Source organism: Oncorhynchus mykiss, chromosome 2 (assembly GCF_057628025.1).
Source record: "Oncorhynchus mykiss isolate SJ-2025 chromosome 2, ASM5762802v1, whole genome shotgun sequence".
Taxonomy (NCBI): Eukaryota; Metazoa; Chordata; class Actinopteri; order Salmoniformes; family Salmonidae; genus Oncorhynchus; species Oncorhynchus mykiss.
This window is the reverse complement of record NC_143023.1, coordinates 90,047,921-90,063,866: the sequence shown is the minus strand read 5'-3', so window position 1 is coordinate 90,063,866 and position 15,946 is coordinate 90,047,921. Positions and strand designations below refer to the sequence as shown.

At 43.8% G+C, this 15,946-nt stretch overlaps 1 protein-coding gene across 1 annotated transcript in view; it reads left to right on the top strand.

Annotated features, from left to right (window-relative positions):
- LOC110499460 (cystic fibrosis transmembrane conductance regulator) overlaps positions 1–15,946 on the top strand; it is an 81,188-nt gene that overhangs the window by 24,959 nt on the left and 40,283 nt on the right. Inside the window, exons 11-13 of the mRNA XM_036958645.2 lie at positions 5,767–5,943; positions 6,562–6,753; positions 15,142–15,236. Of these exons, the coding sequence (XP_036814540.1) occupies positions 5,767–5,943; positions 6,562–6,753; positions 15,142–15,236 (464 nt within the window). The remainder of the gene's footprint in view (positions 1–5,766; positions 5,944–6,561; positions 6,754–15,141; positions 15,237–15,946) is intronic.

The window sequence follows — 15,946 nt, the reverse complement described above, 5'->3', positions numbered from 1 at the left end:
GGACAGTGGTAAACTATACTAAACCTATTCTATGCTGGACTGTGGTAAACTATACTAAACCTATTATATGCTGCATGGTGGTAAACTATACTAAACCTATTCTATGCTGGACTGTGGTAAACTATACTAAACCTATTCTATGCTGGACTGTGGTAAACTATACTAAACCTATTCTATGCTGGACAGTGGTAAACTATACTAAACCTATTCTATGCTGGACTGTGGTAAACTATACTAAACCTATTCTATGCTGCATGGTGGTAAACTATACTAAACCTATTCTATGCTGGACTGTGGTAAACTATACTAAACCTATTCTATGCTGCATGGTGGTAAACTATACTAAACCTATTCTATGCTGGACAGTGGTAAACTATACTAAACCTATTCTATGCTGGACAGTGGTAAACTATACTAAACCTATTCTATGCTGCATGGTGGTAAACTATACTAAACCTATTCTATGCTGCATGGTGGTAAACTATACTAAACCTATTCTATGCTGCATGGTGGTAAACTATACTAAACCTATTCTATGCTGCATGGTGGTAAACTATACTAAACCTATTCTATGCTGCATGGTGGTAAACTATACTAAACCTATTCTATGCTGCATGGTGGTAAACTATACTAAACCTATTCTATGCTGCATGGTGGTAAACTATACTAAACCTATTCTATGCTGGACTGTGGTAAACTATACTAAACCTATTCTATGCTGGACTGTGGTAAACTATACTAAACCTATTCTATGCTGGACTGTGGTAAACTATACTAAACCTATTCTATGCTGGACAGTGGTAAACTATACTAAACCTATTCTATGCTGGACTGTGGTAAACTATACTAAACCTATTCTATGCTGGACTGTGGTAAACTATACTAAACCTATTCTATGCTGCATGGTGGTAAACTATACTAAACCTATTCTATGCTGGACTGTGGTAAACTATACTAAACCTATTCTATGCTGCATGGTGGTAAACTATACTAAACCTATTCTATGCTGCATGGTGGTAAACTATACTAAACCTATTCTATGCTGCATGGTGGTAAACTATACTAAACCTATTCTATGCTGGACTGTGGTAAACTATACTAAACCTATTCTATGCTGGACGGTGGTAAACTATACTAAACCTATTCTATGCTGGACAGTGGTAAACTATACTAAACCTATTCTATGCTGCATGGTGGTAAACTATACTAAACCTATTCTATGCTGGACAGTGGTAAACTATACTAAACCTATTATATGCTGGACTGTGGTAAACTATACTAAACCTATTCTATGCTGCATGGTGGTAAACTATACTAAACCTATTCTATGCTGGACTGTGGTAAACTATACTAAACCTATTCTATGCTGGACTGTGGTAAACTATACTAAACCTATTCTATGCTGGACAGTGGTAAACTATACTAAACCTATTCTATGCTGCATGGTGGTAAACTATACTAAACCTATTCTATGCTGCATGGTGGTAAACTATACTAAACCTATTCTATGCTGGACTGTGGTAAACTATACTAAATCTATTCTATGCTGGACAGTGGTAAACTATACTAAACCTATTCCATGCTGCATGGTGGTAAACTATACTAAACCTATTCTATGCTGCATGGTGGTAAACTATACTAAACCTATTCTATGCTGCATGGTGGTAAACTATACTAAACCTATTCTATGCTGCATGGTGGTAAACTATACTAAACCTATTCTATGCTGCATGGTGGTAAACTATACTAAACCTATTCTATGCTGGACAGTGGTAAACTATACTAAACCTATTCTATGCTGCATGGTGGTAAACTATACTAAACCTATTCTATGCTGCATGGTGGTAAACTATACTAAACCTATTCTATGCTGCATGGTGGTAAACTATACTAAACCTATTCCATGCTGCATGGTGGTAAACTATACTAAACCTATTCTATGCTGGACTGTGGTAAACTATACTAAATCTATTCTATGCTGGACAGTGGTAAACTATACTAAACCTATTCTATGCTGGACTGTGGTAAACTATACTAAACCTATTCTATGCTGCATGGTGGTAAACTATACTAAACCTATTCTATGCTGCATGGTGGTAAACTATACTAAACCTATTCTATGCTGCATGGTGGTAAACTATACTAAACCTATTCTATGCTGCATGGTGGTAAACTATACTAAACCTATTCCATGCTGCATGGTGGTAAACTATACTAAACCTATTCTATGCTGGACTGTGGTAAACTATACTAAATCTATTCTATGCTGGACAGTGGTAAACTATACTAAACCTATTCTATGCTGGACTGTGGTAAACTATACTAAACCTATTCTATGCTGGACAGTGGTAAACTATACTAAACCTATTCTATGCTGCATGGTGGTAAACTATACTAAACCTATTCTATACTGCATGGTGGTAAACTATACTAAACCTATTCTATGCTGCATGGTGGTAAACTATACTAAACCTATTCTATACTGCATGGTGGTAAACTATACTAAACCTATTCTATACTGCATGGTGGTAAACAATACTAAACCTATTCTATGCTGGACTGTGGTAAACTATACTAAACCTATTCTATGCTGCATGGTGGTAAACTATACTAAACCTATTCTATGCTGCATGGTGGTAAACTATACTAAACCTATTCTATGCTGCATGGTGGTAAACTATACTAAACCTATTCTATGCTGGACAGTGGTAAACTATACTAAACCTATTCTATACTGCATGGTGGTAAACTATACTAAACCTATTCTATGCTGCATGGTGGTAAACTATACTAAACCTATTCTATGCTGGACTGTGGTAAACTATACTAAACCTATTCTATGCTGGACAGTGGTAAACTATACTAAACCTATTCTATGCTGGACAGTGGTAAACTATACTAAACCTATTCCATGCTGCATGGTGGTAAACTATACTAAACCTATTCTATGCTGGACAGTGGTAAACTATACTAAACCTATTCTATGCTGGACTGTGGTAAACTATACTAAACCTATTCTATGCTGGACAGTGGTAAACTATACTAAACCTATTCCATGCTGCATGGTGGTAAACTATACTAAACCTATTCCATGCTGGACTGTGGTAAACTATACTAAACCTATTCTATGCTGGACTGTGGTAAACTATACTAAACCTATTCTATGCTGCATGGTGGTAAACTATACTAAACCTATTCCATGCTGGACTGTGGTAAACTATACTAAACCTATTCTATGCTGCATGGTGGTAAACTATACTAAACCTATTCTATGCTGCATGGTGGTAAACTATACTAAACCTATTCTATGCTGCATGGTGGTAAACTATACTAAACCTATTCTATGCTGCATGGTGGTAAACTATACTAAACCTATTCTATGCTGCATGGTGGTAAACTATACTAAACCTATTCTATGCTGGACTGTGGTAAACTATACTAAACCTATTCTATGCTGGACTGTGGTAAACTATACTAAACCTATTCTATGCTGGACAGTGGTAAACTATACTAAACCTATTCTATGCTGCATGGTGGTAAACTATACTAAACCTATTCCATGCTGCATGGTGGTAAACTATACTAAACCTATTCTATGCTGCATGGTGGTAAACTATACTAAACCTATTCTATGCTGGACAGTGGTAAACTATACTAAACCTATTCTATGCTGCATGGTGGTAAACTATACTAAACCTATTCCATGCTGCATGGTGGTAAACTATACTAAACCTATTCCATGCTGCATGGTGGTAAACTATACTAAACCTATTCTATGCTGCATGGTGGTAAACTATACTAAACCTATTCTATGCTGGACGGTGGTAAACTATACTAAACCTATTCTATGCTGGACTGTGGTAAACTATACTAAACCTATTCTATGCTGCATGGTGGTAAACTATACTAAACCTATTCTATGCTGGACTGTGGTAAACTATACTAAACCTATTCTATGCTGCATGGTGGTAAACTATACTAAACCTATTCTATGCTGCATGGTGGTAAACTATACTAAACCTATTCTATGCTGCATGGTGGTAAACTATACTAAACCTATTCTATGCTGGACAGTGGTAAACTATACTAAACCTATTCTATGCTGGACAGTGGTAAACTATACTAAACCTATTCCATGCTGCATGGTGGTAAACTATACTAAACCTATTCTATGCTGGACTGTGGTAAACTATACTAAACCTATTCTATGCTGGGAAAATCTGGTTAGGAATCCATTCATTTATCACATCCAGGATTCTATCCCAGCGTCTCCTCCTGTGAAAGTTGTTTTGGAAATAGGCCAGAGTTGTCAGACTGGTCTTTATTGTGGACTGCATGTACGTCAGCTCATTTGAATATGAATGTGACGCAGTGTAAGCTATAGAAGTGACAGAAGCCCTTGGCATTAGAAGATCACTGACCCATAAAACGTCACCAGGTAAATGATTTAACAAACCAACCAGGTTCACCGTTTCTCTCCTACAGAACTCTCACCAGTGATTTGATTTCTATGGAAATGTTGATGGATTAGGGGCCAATACTGGCATTTGAGGCCTTTTTTCTTTGGGGCGCAAGAGTCTCCTATTTCTCAGTGATTCCCAGAATCTTGAAAATAAATGACCAAAAAATACTTTCTCATCTTTCTCATTTTCCCAGCTGGATGTCTGAGACATTTCAGCATAAAGCCACCATCAGAGCATTGTATCACTAGTCTGTTGTCCCTTTTATGCACAAATAGTATTTCTAATACAACCAGAGTTGTACACACATGAGCTCACTGTTTCAGACAATCTGGTCTGGTCATATTGTATGAGAGAAATTTACATTTGATATAATGTAAAGCTATTTCTCACCCTCTCTCTCTCCCACCCTCTCTCTTTCTTCTCACCCTCTCTCTCTCTCCCTCTCTCTCTCTCACCCTCTCTCTCTCACCTGCTCTCTCTCACCCTCTCTCTCTCTCTCTCTCTCTCTCTCTCGCTCTCTCACCCTCTCTCTCTCCCACCCTCTCTCTTTCTTTCTCATCCTCTCTCTCTCTCTCCCTCTCTCTCTCTCACCCTCTCTCTCTCACCCTCTCTCTCTCCCACCCTCTCTCTTTCTTTCTCATCCTCTCTCTCTCTCTCCCTCTCTCTCTCTCACCCTCTCTCTCTCCCTCTCTCTCTCTCATCCTCTCTCTTTCTTTCTCATCCTCTCTCTCTCTCTCCCTCTCTCTCTCTCACCCTCTCTCTCTCTCCCTCTCTCTCTCTCACCCTCTCTCTCTCACCCGCTCTCTCTCACCCTCTCTCTCTCTCTCTCTCTCTCTCTCTCTCTCTCTCGCTCTCTCACCCTCTCTCTCTCCCACCCTCTCTCTTTCTTTCTCATCCTCTCTCTCTCTCTCCCTCTCTCTCTCTCCCCCTCTCTCTCTCTCACCCTCTCTCTCTCTCCCTCTCTCTCTCTCCCTCTCTCTCTCTCATCCTCTCTCTTTCTTCTCACCCTTTCTCTCCCTCTCTCTTTCTCACCCTCTCTCTCTCCCTCTCTCTCTCTCACCCTCTCTCTCTCTCTCTCTCTCTCTCTCGCTCTCTCACCCTCTCTCTCTCCCACCCTCTCTCTTTCTTTCTCATCCTCTCGCTCTCTCTCTCCCTCTCTCTCTCTCACCCTCTCTCTCTCTCCCACCCTCTCTCTCTCCCACCCTCTCTTTCTTTCTCACCCTCTCTCTCCCTCTCCCCCCTCTCTCTCTCTCCCTCACTCACTCTCTCTCTATTCCTCCGCCAACTCTCTCCCCCTCTCCAGGGTATCGGGGAGTTGTTTGAGAAGATAAAGCAGGAGAACAAGTCTAACGGCCACCCTAACGGTGACGTAGGGCTGTTCTTCACCAACCTATATGTTACTCCTGTCCTCAAGAACATCAGCCTGTATCTGGAGAAGGGACAGATGCTGGCCGTGGCTGGGTCCACCGGCTCGGGAAAGGTACCACTACCACTCACTGTCTGTCAGGGAACACTGGGGTGGATGGAGGAGGTCTGGGCCGTTGTAGTTTACTTTTTTGGGTTGATTTGATTTGACACGAACATTGTACATTAATCAACATTTCTGTAAATGTGCCAACTGCAGTCCCTGTATTTCTCACATCTCATTATGTCAGAGTGTCTTCCATTCCAACGATTAGCCTACTATTGACATTTTCCACTGGAAACACAAAGAAGCAAGTGTTTCCGGTGGAAAATGTTAGTCGTAGGCTAGTGGAAGACGCTGGATAAAAAATGGTTCTAAATGCGTTTTTTGATAGTGACGGACACATTTTACCTGCCAACTGGTAAGTAGTATTCCTAGAAATTATAGATCTGCTTTTGTTGACAGGCAAAAACAAATGGTGTGAAAACTGACACTTTAGGTTAGGGTTATTTTCCATTGTCAGGCACCAAAGAGATGCTCAACTAAGGGAGTCCACAAATGTCAGCCCAATGTCCCAACAGATGTCCTGAAGTTGCATCTGGAATCTAACACACACACTAATGTGTGTCTTCCATAGAGATAAAATTGTATTTTATCTGTGTCTGTTGTCTTTAATTCTGTGTCTCCCCCCAGAGTTCCCTGCTAATGATGATCCTGGGAGAGCTGGTCCCGTCAGAGGGGAAGATCAAACACAGTGGGCGGATCTCCTTCTCCCCCCAGACCTCCTGGATCATGCCCGGAACCATCCGTGACAACATCCTGTTTGGTCTGACCTACGACGAATTCCGCTACACCTCTGTCATCAAGGCATGTCAGCTGGAGGAGGTACGGTGGACTATGTAACCTTGTTGTTTGTTAACTTGGTTAGAATTCCTTTGGTCTCAGGTCTGGTCTTTGATGTGATTGTGTCGGATGTTTCTTTACTTTTTCTGCTTTCCTTTATCTTTCCTTTGTCTTTCCTTTGTCTTTCCTTTGTCTTTCCTTTGTCTTTCCTTTGTCTTTCCTTTGTCTTTCCTTTGTCTTTCCTTTGTCTTTCCTTTGTCTTTCCTTTGTCTTTCCTTTGTCTTTCCTTTGTCTTTGCTTTGTTCTTTTGCTTTGTTTGTTTTTTACCTCCCCCTGTTCTGTTTTTACTCTCAACCTCCCCCTGTTCTGTTTTTACTCTCAACCTCCCCCTGTTCTGTTTTTACTCTCAACCTCCCCCTGTTCTGTTGTTACTCTCTCAACCTCCCCCTGTTCTGTTGCTACTCTCTCAACCTCCCCCTGTTCTGTTGCTACTCTGTCAACCTCCCCCTGTTCTGTTGCTACTCTCTCAACCTCCCCCTGTTCTGTTGCTACTCTGTCAACCTCCCCCTGTTCTGTTGCTACTCTCTCAACCTCCCCCTGTTCTGTTGCTACTCTCTCAACCTCCCCCTGTTCTGTTGCTACTCTCTCAACCTCCCCCTGTTCTGTTGTTACTCTCTCAACCTCCCCCTGTTCTGTTGCTACTCTCTCAACCTCCCCCTGTTCTGTTGCTACTCTGTCAACCTCCCCCTGTTCTGTTGCTACTCTCTCAACCTCCCCCTGTTCTGTTGCTACTCTGTCAACCTCCCCCTGTTCTGTTGCTACTCTCTCAACCTCCCCCTGTTCTGTTGCTACTCTCTCAACCTCCCCCTGTTCTGTTGTTACTCTCTCAACCTCCCCCTGTTCTGTTGCTACTCTCTCAACCTCCCCCTGTTCTGTTGTTACTCTCTCAACCTCCCCCTGTTCTGTTGCTACTCTCTCAACCTCCCCCTGTTCTGTTGCTACTCTGTCAACCTCCCCCTGTTCTGTTGCTACTCTCTCAACCTCCCCCTGTTCTGTTGCTACTCTGTCAACCTCCCCCTGTTCTGTTGCTACTCTCTCAACCTCCCCCTGTTCTGTTGCTACTCTCTCAACCTCCCCCTGTTCTGTTGCTACTCTCTCAACCTCCCCCTGTTCTGTTGCTACTCTCTCAACCTCCCCCTGTTCTGTTGCTACTCTCTCAACCTCCCCCTGTTCTGTTGCTACTCTCTCAACCTCCCCCTGTTCTGTTGCTACTCTCTCAACCTCCCCCTGTTCTGTTGCTACTCTCTCAACCTCCCCCTGTTCTGTTGCTACTCTCTCAACCTCCCCCTGTTCTGTTGCTACTCTCTCAACCTCCCCCTGTTTTGTTGCTACTCTCTCAACCTCCCCCTGTTCTGTTGCTACTCTCTCAACCCCCCCTGTTGTGTTGCTACTCTCTCAGCCTCCCCCTGTTCTGTTGCTACTCTCTCAACCTCCCCCTGTTCTGTTGCTACTCTCTCAACCTCCCCCTGTTCTGTTGCTACTCTCTCAACCTTCCCCTGTTCTGTTGCTACTCTCTCAACCCCCCCTGTTGTGTTGCTACTCTCTCAACCTCCCCCTGTTCTGTTGCTACTCTCTCAACCTCCCCCTGTTCTGTTGCTACTCTCTCAACCTCCCCCTGTTCTGTTGCTACTCTCTCAACCTCCCCCTGTTCTGTTGCTACTCTCTCAACCTCCCCCTGTTCTGTTGCTACTCTCTCAACCTCCCCCTGTTCTGTTGCTACTCTCTCAACCTCCCCCTGTTCTGTTGCTACTCTCAACCTCCCCCTGTTCTGTTGCTACTCTCTCAACCTCCCCCTGTTCTGTTGTTACTCTCAACCTCCCCTGTTCTGTTGTCACTCTCAACCTCCCCCTGTTCTGTTGTTACTCTCAACCTCCCCCTGTTCTGTTGCTACTCTCGCAACCTCCCCCTGTTCTGTTGCTACTCTCTCAACCTCCCCCTGCTCTGTGGCTACTCTCTCAACCTCCCGCTGTTCTGTTACTACTCTCTCAATTTCCCCTGTTCTGTTGCTACTCTCTCAACCTCCCCCTGTTCTGTTGCTACTCTCTCAACCTCCCCCTGTTCTGTTTTTACTCTCAACCTCCCCCTGTTCTGTTTTTACTCTCAACCTCCCCCTGTTCTGTTGCTACTCTCAACCTCCCCCTGTTCTGTTGCTACTCTCAACCTCCCCCTGTTCTGTTGCTACTTTCAACCCCCCCTGTTCTGTTGCTACTCTCTCAACCTCCCCCTGTTCTGTTGCTACTCTCTCAACCTCCCCCTGTTCTGTTGCTACTCTCTCAACCTCCCCCTGTTCTGTTGCTACTCTCTCATTCCCAACCCAATTCTCTCTCCTTCTCCCTTGACTCATATGTTCTACTTGACTGTCTACCCAGTAGCCTTTGTGAGGCGTTGATGTGTCATATTTCTCCACACACACACACACACACACACACACACACACACACACACACACACACACACACACACACACACAATGCCGTCCCATCCCTTTGTGGAGCCCCATTGTTAAGTCATGGGCAGTGTGTTCAAAGTGCTGCCTCAGCAGGGGGGCCGTGTCACTGGATTACTGTCCCAGACACTCCCGTTGCCATGGATGCACCACATTATGTCATTGGGACGGAATATCAGCTTGCTCAGAGACACAGGCATTGATGTAGATTAGACTAGCACTCATTGTCAATCTGTGTATCTGTGTATATTTAGGATCAGGAGTTTTTCCTGACTACATGACCTGACCAGAAAACTCTGGGCAGCAGAGCTACTATACAGTAGTTATCATTGGTTTTACATTTTGACTTTTGAGAAGGTGTGAAAATGATTAGAGTGGCCAATTGGCACCACTCATGCCCTGGGGTATTGATGATTTGCCACAGATAAAGTGGATGGTGTGTTACACAATGGCTGTTTGACCAACATCAGAGTGTGTTTAAAGCAAACACTACTGTATGAACATATTTAATCGCTTTGACAGCTCACGATAGTGACCATTCCCTCGTATGTAACTGCAACGTCTACCTTTATCCACACTGTCAATTGAGCGACTTTAGAAGAGTCATGAATATGAAATCTCTCAAAGTGAGTAATATGACAAAAGCAATTTGGTGTACGTGGTCTGAGACAGAGAGAAAAGAGAGACACCTGTTTCTGTGTGCCCAGACGAATCAGACTGTGTTTAGTAGGGCTTGTGATTGTGCTGCAGACTATTGTGGCCTGTCCCAGGACCAGACATCTACCATTGATGGGCTGTGTCTTGTAAACCCCATGGATTTGACACATTTGCCCTTGGTTAGCTTGTAGGTTTCAGCTCCAGCCTAACAGCGGATACGTTCCAAATGGCAATCTATTCCCTAAAAAGTGCACTACTTTTGACCAGGCTACTGTTCAAAAAGAAGGGCACTATATAGGGAACAGTGTGCCATTTGGAACGAATGCAGTGGCTTTGTTCAGTATGAGACACACAAGGTGCCTTTTTCCACTTGCTGTGTTTTAAGACCTGTTAAACAACATGTTAACTTAATTCCCAATGCCTTCCTTTTGGACAGCGGAAGTAGCATTAAAAAAGGTAGGCGGTTTTATGATGGTAGACTGTGTTCCATCACTGTCTGACTCCATTCATTATTTTACATGTTGGTGTACATGTGTGTCAGACGTTTGTGTTTGAAATAGTTAATAATGAATTTATCCTCAGCTGTGATCGTTTTTCCTACTCCTTTTATGTTTCAGTGTTTCTGGTTTGGTATTTTTGACGTGGTGCTATTAGACTTTTGAAATCAAACCATTGTGTCTTTCAGCTTGGTACTTATACTGTAAATAACTTTTTTAAATAGCTTTAAGGACATGTGATTTGATTACGCTGCGGCTGTATCCCAATGTGGAAAAGGAATTGGATTTGCAAAACTCAACAAGTTGTACATTTTCAACAGGTTAATTTAATTTCCCATTTAAACACTGGACAGAAAAACTAGGGGACGTTGAATTGAGTCTTTGCCCAGTTTGTTGTCAACATTCTTTCAGAAGTCATAGATTTCTTTAGCTGCCATCTCAGTCTGTTATGTCTGTTAACACAGATGTAAACAATAAGGTATTGAACTTTTGGTTTTGTTTTCCTCAACACGTTTAGTAGGGCTATGATGTCCCTACTCCCCTACATTTAGTAGGGCTATGATGTCCCTACTCCCCTACATTTAGTAGAGCTATGATGTCCCTACTCCCCTACATTTAGTAGAGCTATGATGTCCCTACTCCCCTACATTTAGTAGGGCTATGATGTCCCTACTCCCCTACATTTAGTAGAGCTATGATGTCCCTACTCCCCTACATTTAGTACAGCTATGATGTCCCTACTCCCCTACATTTTGTAGGGCTATGATGTCCCTACTCCCCTACATTTAGTAGAGCTATGATGTCCCTCTCCCCTACATTTAGTAGGGCTATAATGTCCCTACTCCCCTACATTTAGTAGAGCTATAATGTCCCTACTCCCCTACATTTAGTAGGGCTATGATGTCCCTACTCCCCTACATTTAGTAGGGCTATAATGTCCCTACTCCCCTACATTTAGTAGGGCTATAATGTCCCTACTCCCCTACATTTAGTAGGGCTATGATGTCCCTACTCCCCTACATTTAGTAGGGCTATGATGTCCCTACTCCCCTACATTTAGTACAGCTATGATGTCCCTACTCCCCTACATTTAGTCAAGCTATAATGTCCCTACTCCCCTACATTTAGTAGGGCTATGATGTCCCTACTCCCCTACATTTAGTAGAGCTATGATGTCCCTACTCCCCTACATTTAGTCGAGCTATGATGTCCCTACTCCCCTACATTTAGTACAGCTATGATGTCCCTACTCCCCTACATTTAGTAGGGCTATGATGTCCCTACTCCCCTACATTTAGTAGGGCTATGATGTCCCTACTCCCCTACATTTAGTCAAGCTATAATGTCCCTACTCCCCTACATTTAGTACAGCTATGATGTCCCTACTCCCCTACATTTAGTAGGGCTATGATGTCCCTACTCCCCTACATTTAGTACAGCTATGATGTCCCTACTCCCCTACATTTAGTAGGGCTATGATGTCCCTACTCACCTACATTTAGTAGGGCTATGATGTCCCTACTCCCCTACATTTAGTAGGGCTATGATGTCCTTACTCCCCTACATTTAGTCAAGCTATAATGTCCCTACTCCCCTACATTTAGTCGAGCTATAATGTCCCTACTCCCCTACATTTAGTACAGCTATGATGTCCCTACTCCCATACATTTAGTAGGGCTATGATGTCCCTACTCCCCTACATTTAGTAGGGCTATGATGTCCCTACTCCCCTACATTTAGTAGGGCTATGATGTCCCTACTCCCCTACATTTAGTAGGGCTATGATGTCCCTACTCCCCTACATTTAGTCAAGCTATAATGTCCCTACTCCCCTACATGTAGTAGGGCTATGATGTTGGGCTCCCCTAGTAGGGCTATGATGTCCCTACTCCCCTACATTTAGTAGGGCTATGATGTTGGGCTCCCCTAGTAGGGCTATGATTCCCTACTCCCCTACATTTAGTAGGGCTATGATGTCCCTACTCCCCTACATTTAGTAGGGCTATAATGTCCCTACTCCCCTACAGTTAGTAGAGCTATAATGTCCCTACTCCCCTACATTTAGTAGAGCTATAATGTCCCTACTCCCCTACATTTAGTAGAGCTATGATGTCCCTACTCCCCTACATTTAGTCGAGCTATAATGTCCCTACTCCCCTACATTTAGTACAGCTATGATGTCCCTACTCCCCTACATTTAGTAGGGCTATGATGTCCCTACTCCCCTACATGTAGTAGGGCTATGATGTCCCTACTCCCCTACATTTAGTCAAGCTATAATGTCCCTACTCCCCTACATTTAGTACAGCTATGATGTCCCTACTCCCCTACATTTAGTAGGGCTATGATGTCCCTACTCCCCTACATTTAGTACAGCTATGATGTCCCTACTCCCCTACATTTAGTAGGGCTATGATGTCCCTACTCACCTACATTTAGTAGGGCTATGATGTCCCTACTCCCCTACATTTAGTAGGGCTATGATGTCCTTACTCCCCTACATTTAGTCAAGCTATAATGTCCCTACTCCCCTACATTTAGTCGAGCTATAATGTCCCTACTCCCCTACATTTAGTACAGCTATGATGTCCCTACTCCCATACATTTAGTAGGGCTATGATGTCCCTACTCCCCTACATTTAGTAGGGCTATGATGTCCCTACTCCCCTACATTTAGTAGGGCTATGATGTCCCTACTCCCCTACATTTAGTAGGGCTATGATGTCCCTACTCCCCTACATTTAGTCAAGCTATAATGTCCCTACTCCCCTACATGTAGTAGGGCTATGATGTTGGGCTCCCCTAGTAGGGCTATGATGTCCCTACTCCCCTACATTTAGTAGGGCTATGATGTTGGGCTCCCCTAGTAGGGCTATGATTCCCTACTCCCCTACATTTAGTAGGGCTATGATGTCCCTACTCCCCTACATTTAGTAGGGCTATAATGTCCCTACTCCCCTACAGTTAGTAGAGCTATAATGTCCCTACTCCCCTACATTTAGTAGAGCTATAATGTCCCTACTCCCCTACATTTAGTAGAGCTATGATGTCCCTACTCCCCTACATTTAGTAGGGCTATGATGTCCCTACTCCCCTACATTTAGTAGGGCTATGATGTTGGGCTCCCCTAGTAGGGCTATGATGTCCCTACTCCCCTACATTTAGTAGGGCTATGATGTCCCTACTCCCCTACATTTAGTAGGGCTATGATGTTGGGCTCCCCTAGTAGGGCTATGATGTCCCTACTCCCCTACATTTAGTAGGGCTATGATGTCCCTACTCCCCTACATTTAGTAGGGCTATGATGTTGAGCTCCCCTAGTAGGGCTTTGATGTCCCTACTCCCCTACAGTTAGTAGGGCTATGATGTCCCTACTCCCCTACATTTAGTAGGGCTATAATGTCCCTACTCCCCTACATTTAATAGGGCTATAATGTCCCTACTGCCCTACATTTAGTAGGTGTATGATGTCCCTACTCCCCTACATTTAGTAGGGCTATGATGTCCCTACTCCCCTACATTTAGTAGGGCTATGATGTCCCTACTCCCCTACATTTAGTAGGGCTATGATGTTGGGCTCCCCTAGTAGGGCTATGATGTCCCTACTCCCCTACATTTAGTAGGGCTATGATGTCCCTACTCCCCTACATAGTAGGGCTATGATGTCCCTACTCCCCTACATTTAGTAGGGCTATAATGTCCCTACTCCCCTACATTTAGTAGAGCTATAATGTCCCTACTCCCCTACATTTAGTAGAGCTATAATGTCCCTACTCCCCTACATTTAGTAGAGCTATAATGTCCCTACTCCCCTGCATTTAGTAGGGCTGTGATGTCCCTACTCCCCTACATTTAGTAGGGCTATGATGTTGGGCTCCCCTAGTAGGGCTATGATGTCCCTATTCCCCTACATTTAGTAGGGCTATGATGTCCCTACTCCCCTACATTTAGTAGGGCTATGATGTCCCTACTCCCCTACATTTAGTTGTGGTATGATGTCCCTACTCCCCTACATTTAGTAGGGCTATGATGTCCCTACTCCCCTACATTTAGTAGGGCTATGATGTCCCTACTCCCCTACATTTAGTAGGGCTATAATGTCCCTACTCCCCTACATTTAGTTGTGGTATGATGTCCCTACTCCCCTACATTTAGTAGGGCTATAATGTCCCTACTCCCCTACATTTAGTTGTGGTATGATGTCCCTACTCCCCTACATTTAGTAGGGCTATGATGTCCCTACTCCCCTACATTTAGTAGAGCTATGATGTCCCTACTCCCCTACATTTAGTAGAGCTATGATGTCCCTACTCCCCTACATTTAGTAGGGCTATGATGTCCCTACTCCCTACATAGTAGGGCTATGATGTTGGGCTCCCCTAGTAGGGCTATGATGTCCCTACTCCCCTACATTTAGTAGAGCTATGATGTCCCTACCCTACATTTAGTAGGGCTATGATGTCCCTACTCCCTACATAGTAGGGCTATGATGTCGGGCTCCCCTAGTAGGGCTATGATGTCCCTACTCCCCTACATTTAGTAGGGCTATGATGTCGGGCTCCCCTAGTAGGGCTATGATGTCCCTACTCCCTACATTTAGTAGGGCTATGATGTCCCTACTCCCCTACATTTAGTAGGGCTATGATGTCCCTACTCCCCTACATTTAGTAGGGCTATGATGTCCCTACTCCCTACATTTAATATTTCAGCTTTTGATTTGTGTGTGTGCATCTCAAACATGTATCTAAACCCCCGCTGCTCTCGCCTCAGGATCTGGCCCTGCTGCCGGAGAAAGACAAGACGCCCCTTATGGAGGGAGGGGTGACCCTTAGTGGAGGTCAGAGGGCAAGGATAGGTCTGGCCAGGTAGGTACCTATAGGCACACACCTGTCTTTTAGCATGCATCACTCACACCCAGCACCTTTCACCATCTTTCACCATGGCAACATTCATTCATTAAATCTCCCCCGTTCAAAAAGATGATTACTACAGTATCAATGCTTTCATCTGACTGTTCGTTCAGCTTAGAGGTCTTCTCGGGTCCAAAAAGTCAGACCTGAACGGACCCGGTACTCTCAGACCCGAACCTGAATGGACCCAACAACAACCAGACCCAGAACAGACCCGATTGGACCGAGTGACCAAAAAAATATGTTTATCAGTCAAATTGCTCTTCTGGTTAACGAATAGGGCTTTATATGTTGGCTAGGCCTTCTATAAGTCAATAAATGAACCTTATTAGCGTAAACTTAATATGCTCTAGGCATGCTTCTACATCTGCATTGTTGCTGTTTGGGGTTTTAAGTTGGGTTTCTGTATATGTACTTTGTGAAATCTGTTGATGTAAAAAGGGCTTTATAAGTAACATATGCAGAACCCTGGTCGGATCCACTCGTGTCTATCAGCTGTAGCTACATAGACCCGAGACTCGATGACAATCAAACAGGACCTGACCAGGACCCGAGCAAAAAGTTTGAATTTTGGACCCAGACTCGCTCGAGTCTCGGGTATTCCGGTTCGGGTGGATCCGTGAAGACATCTAGTCCAGCTCCTATAACTGTAGTGTTTTATGATC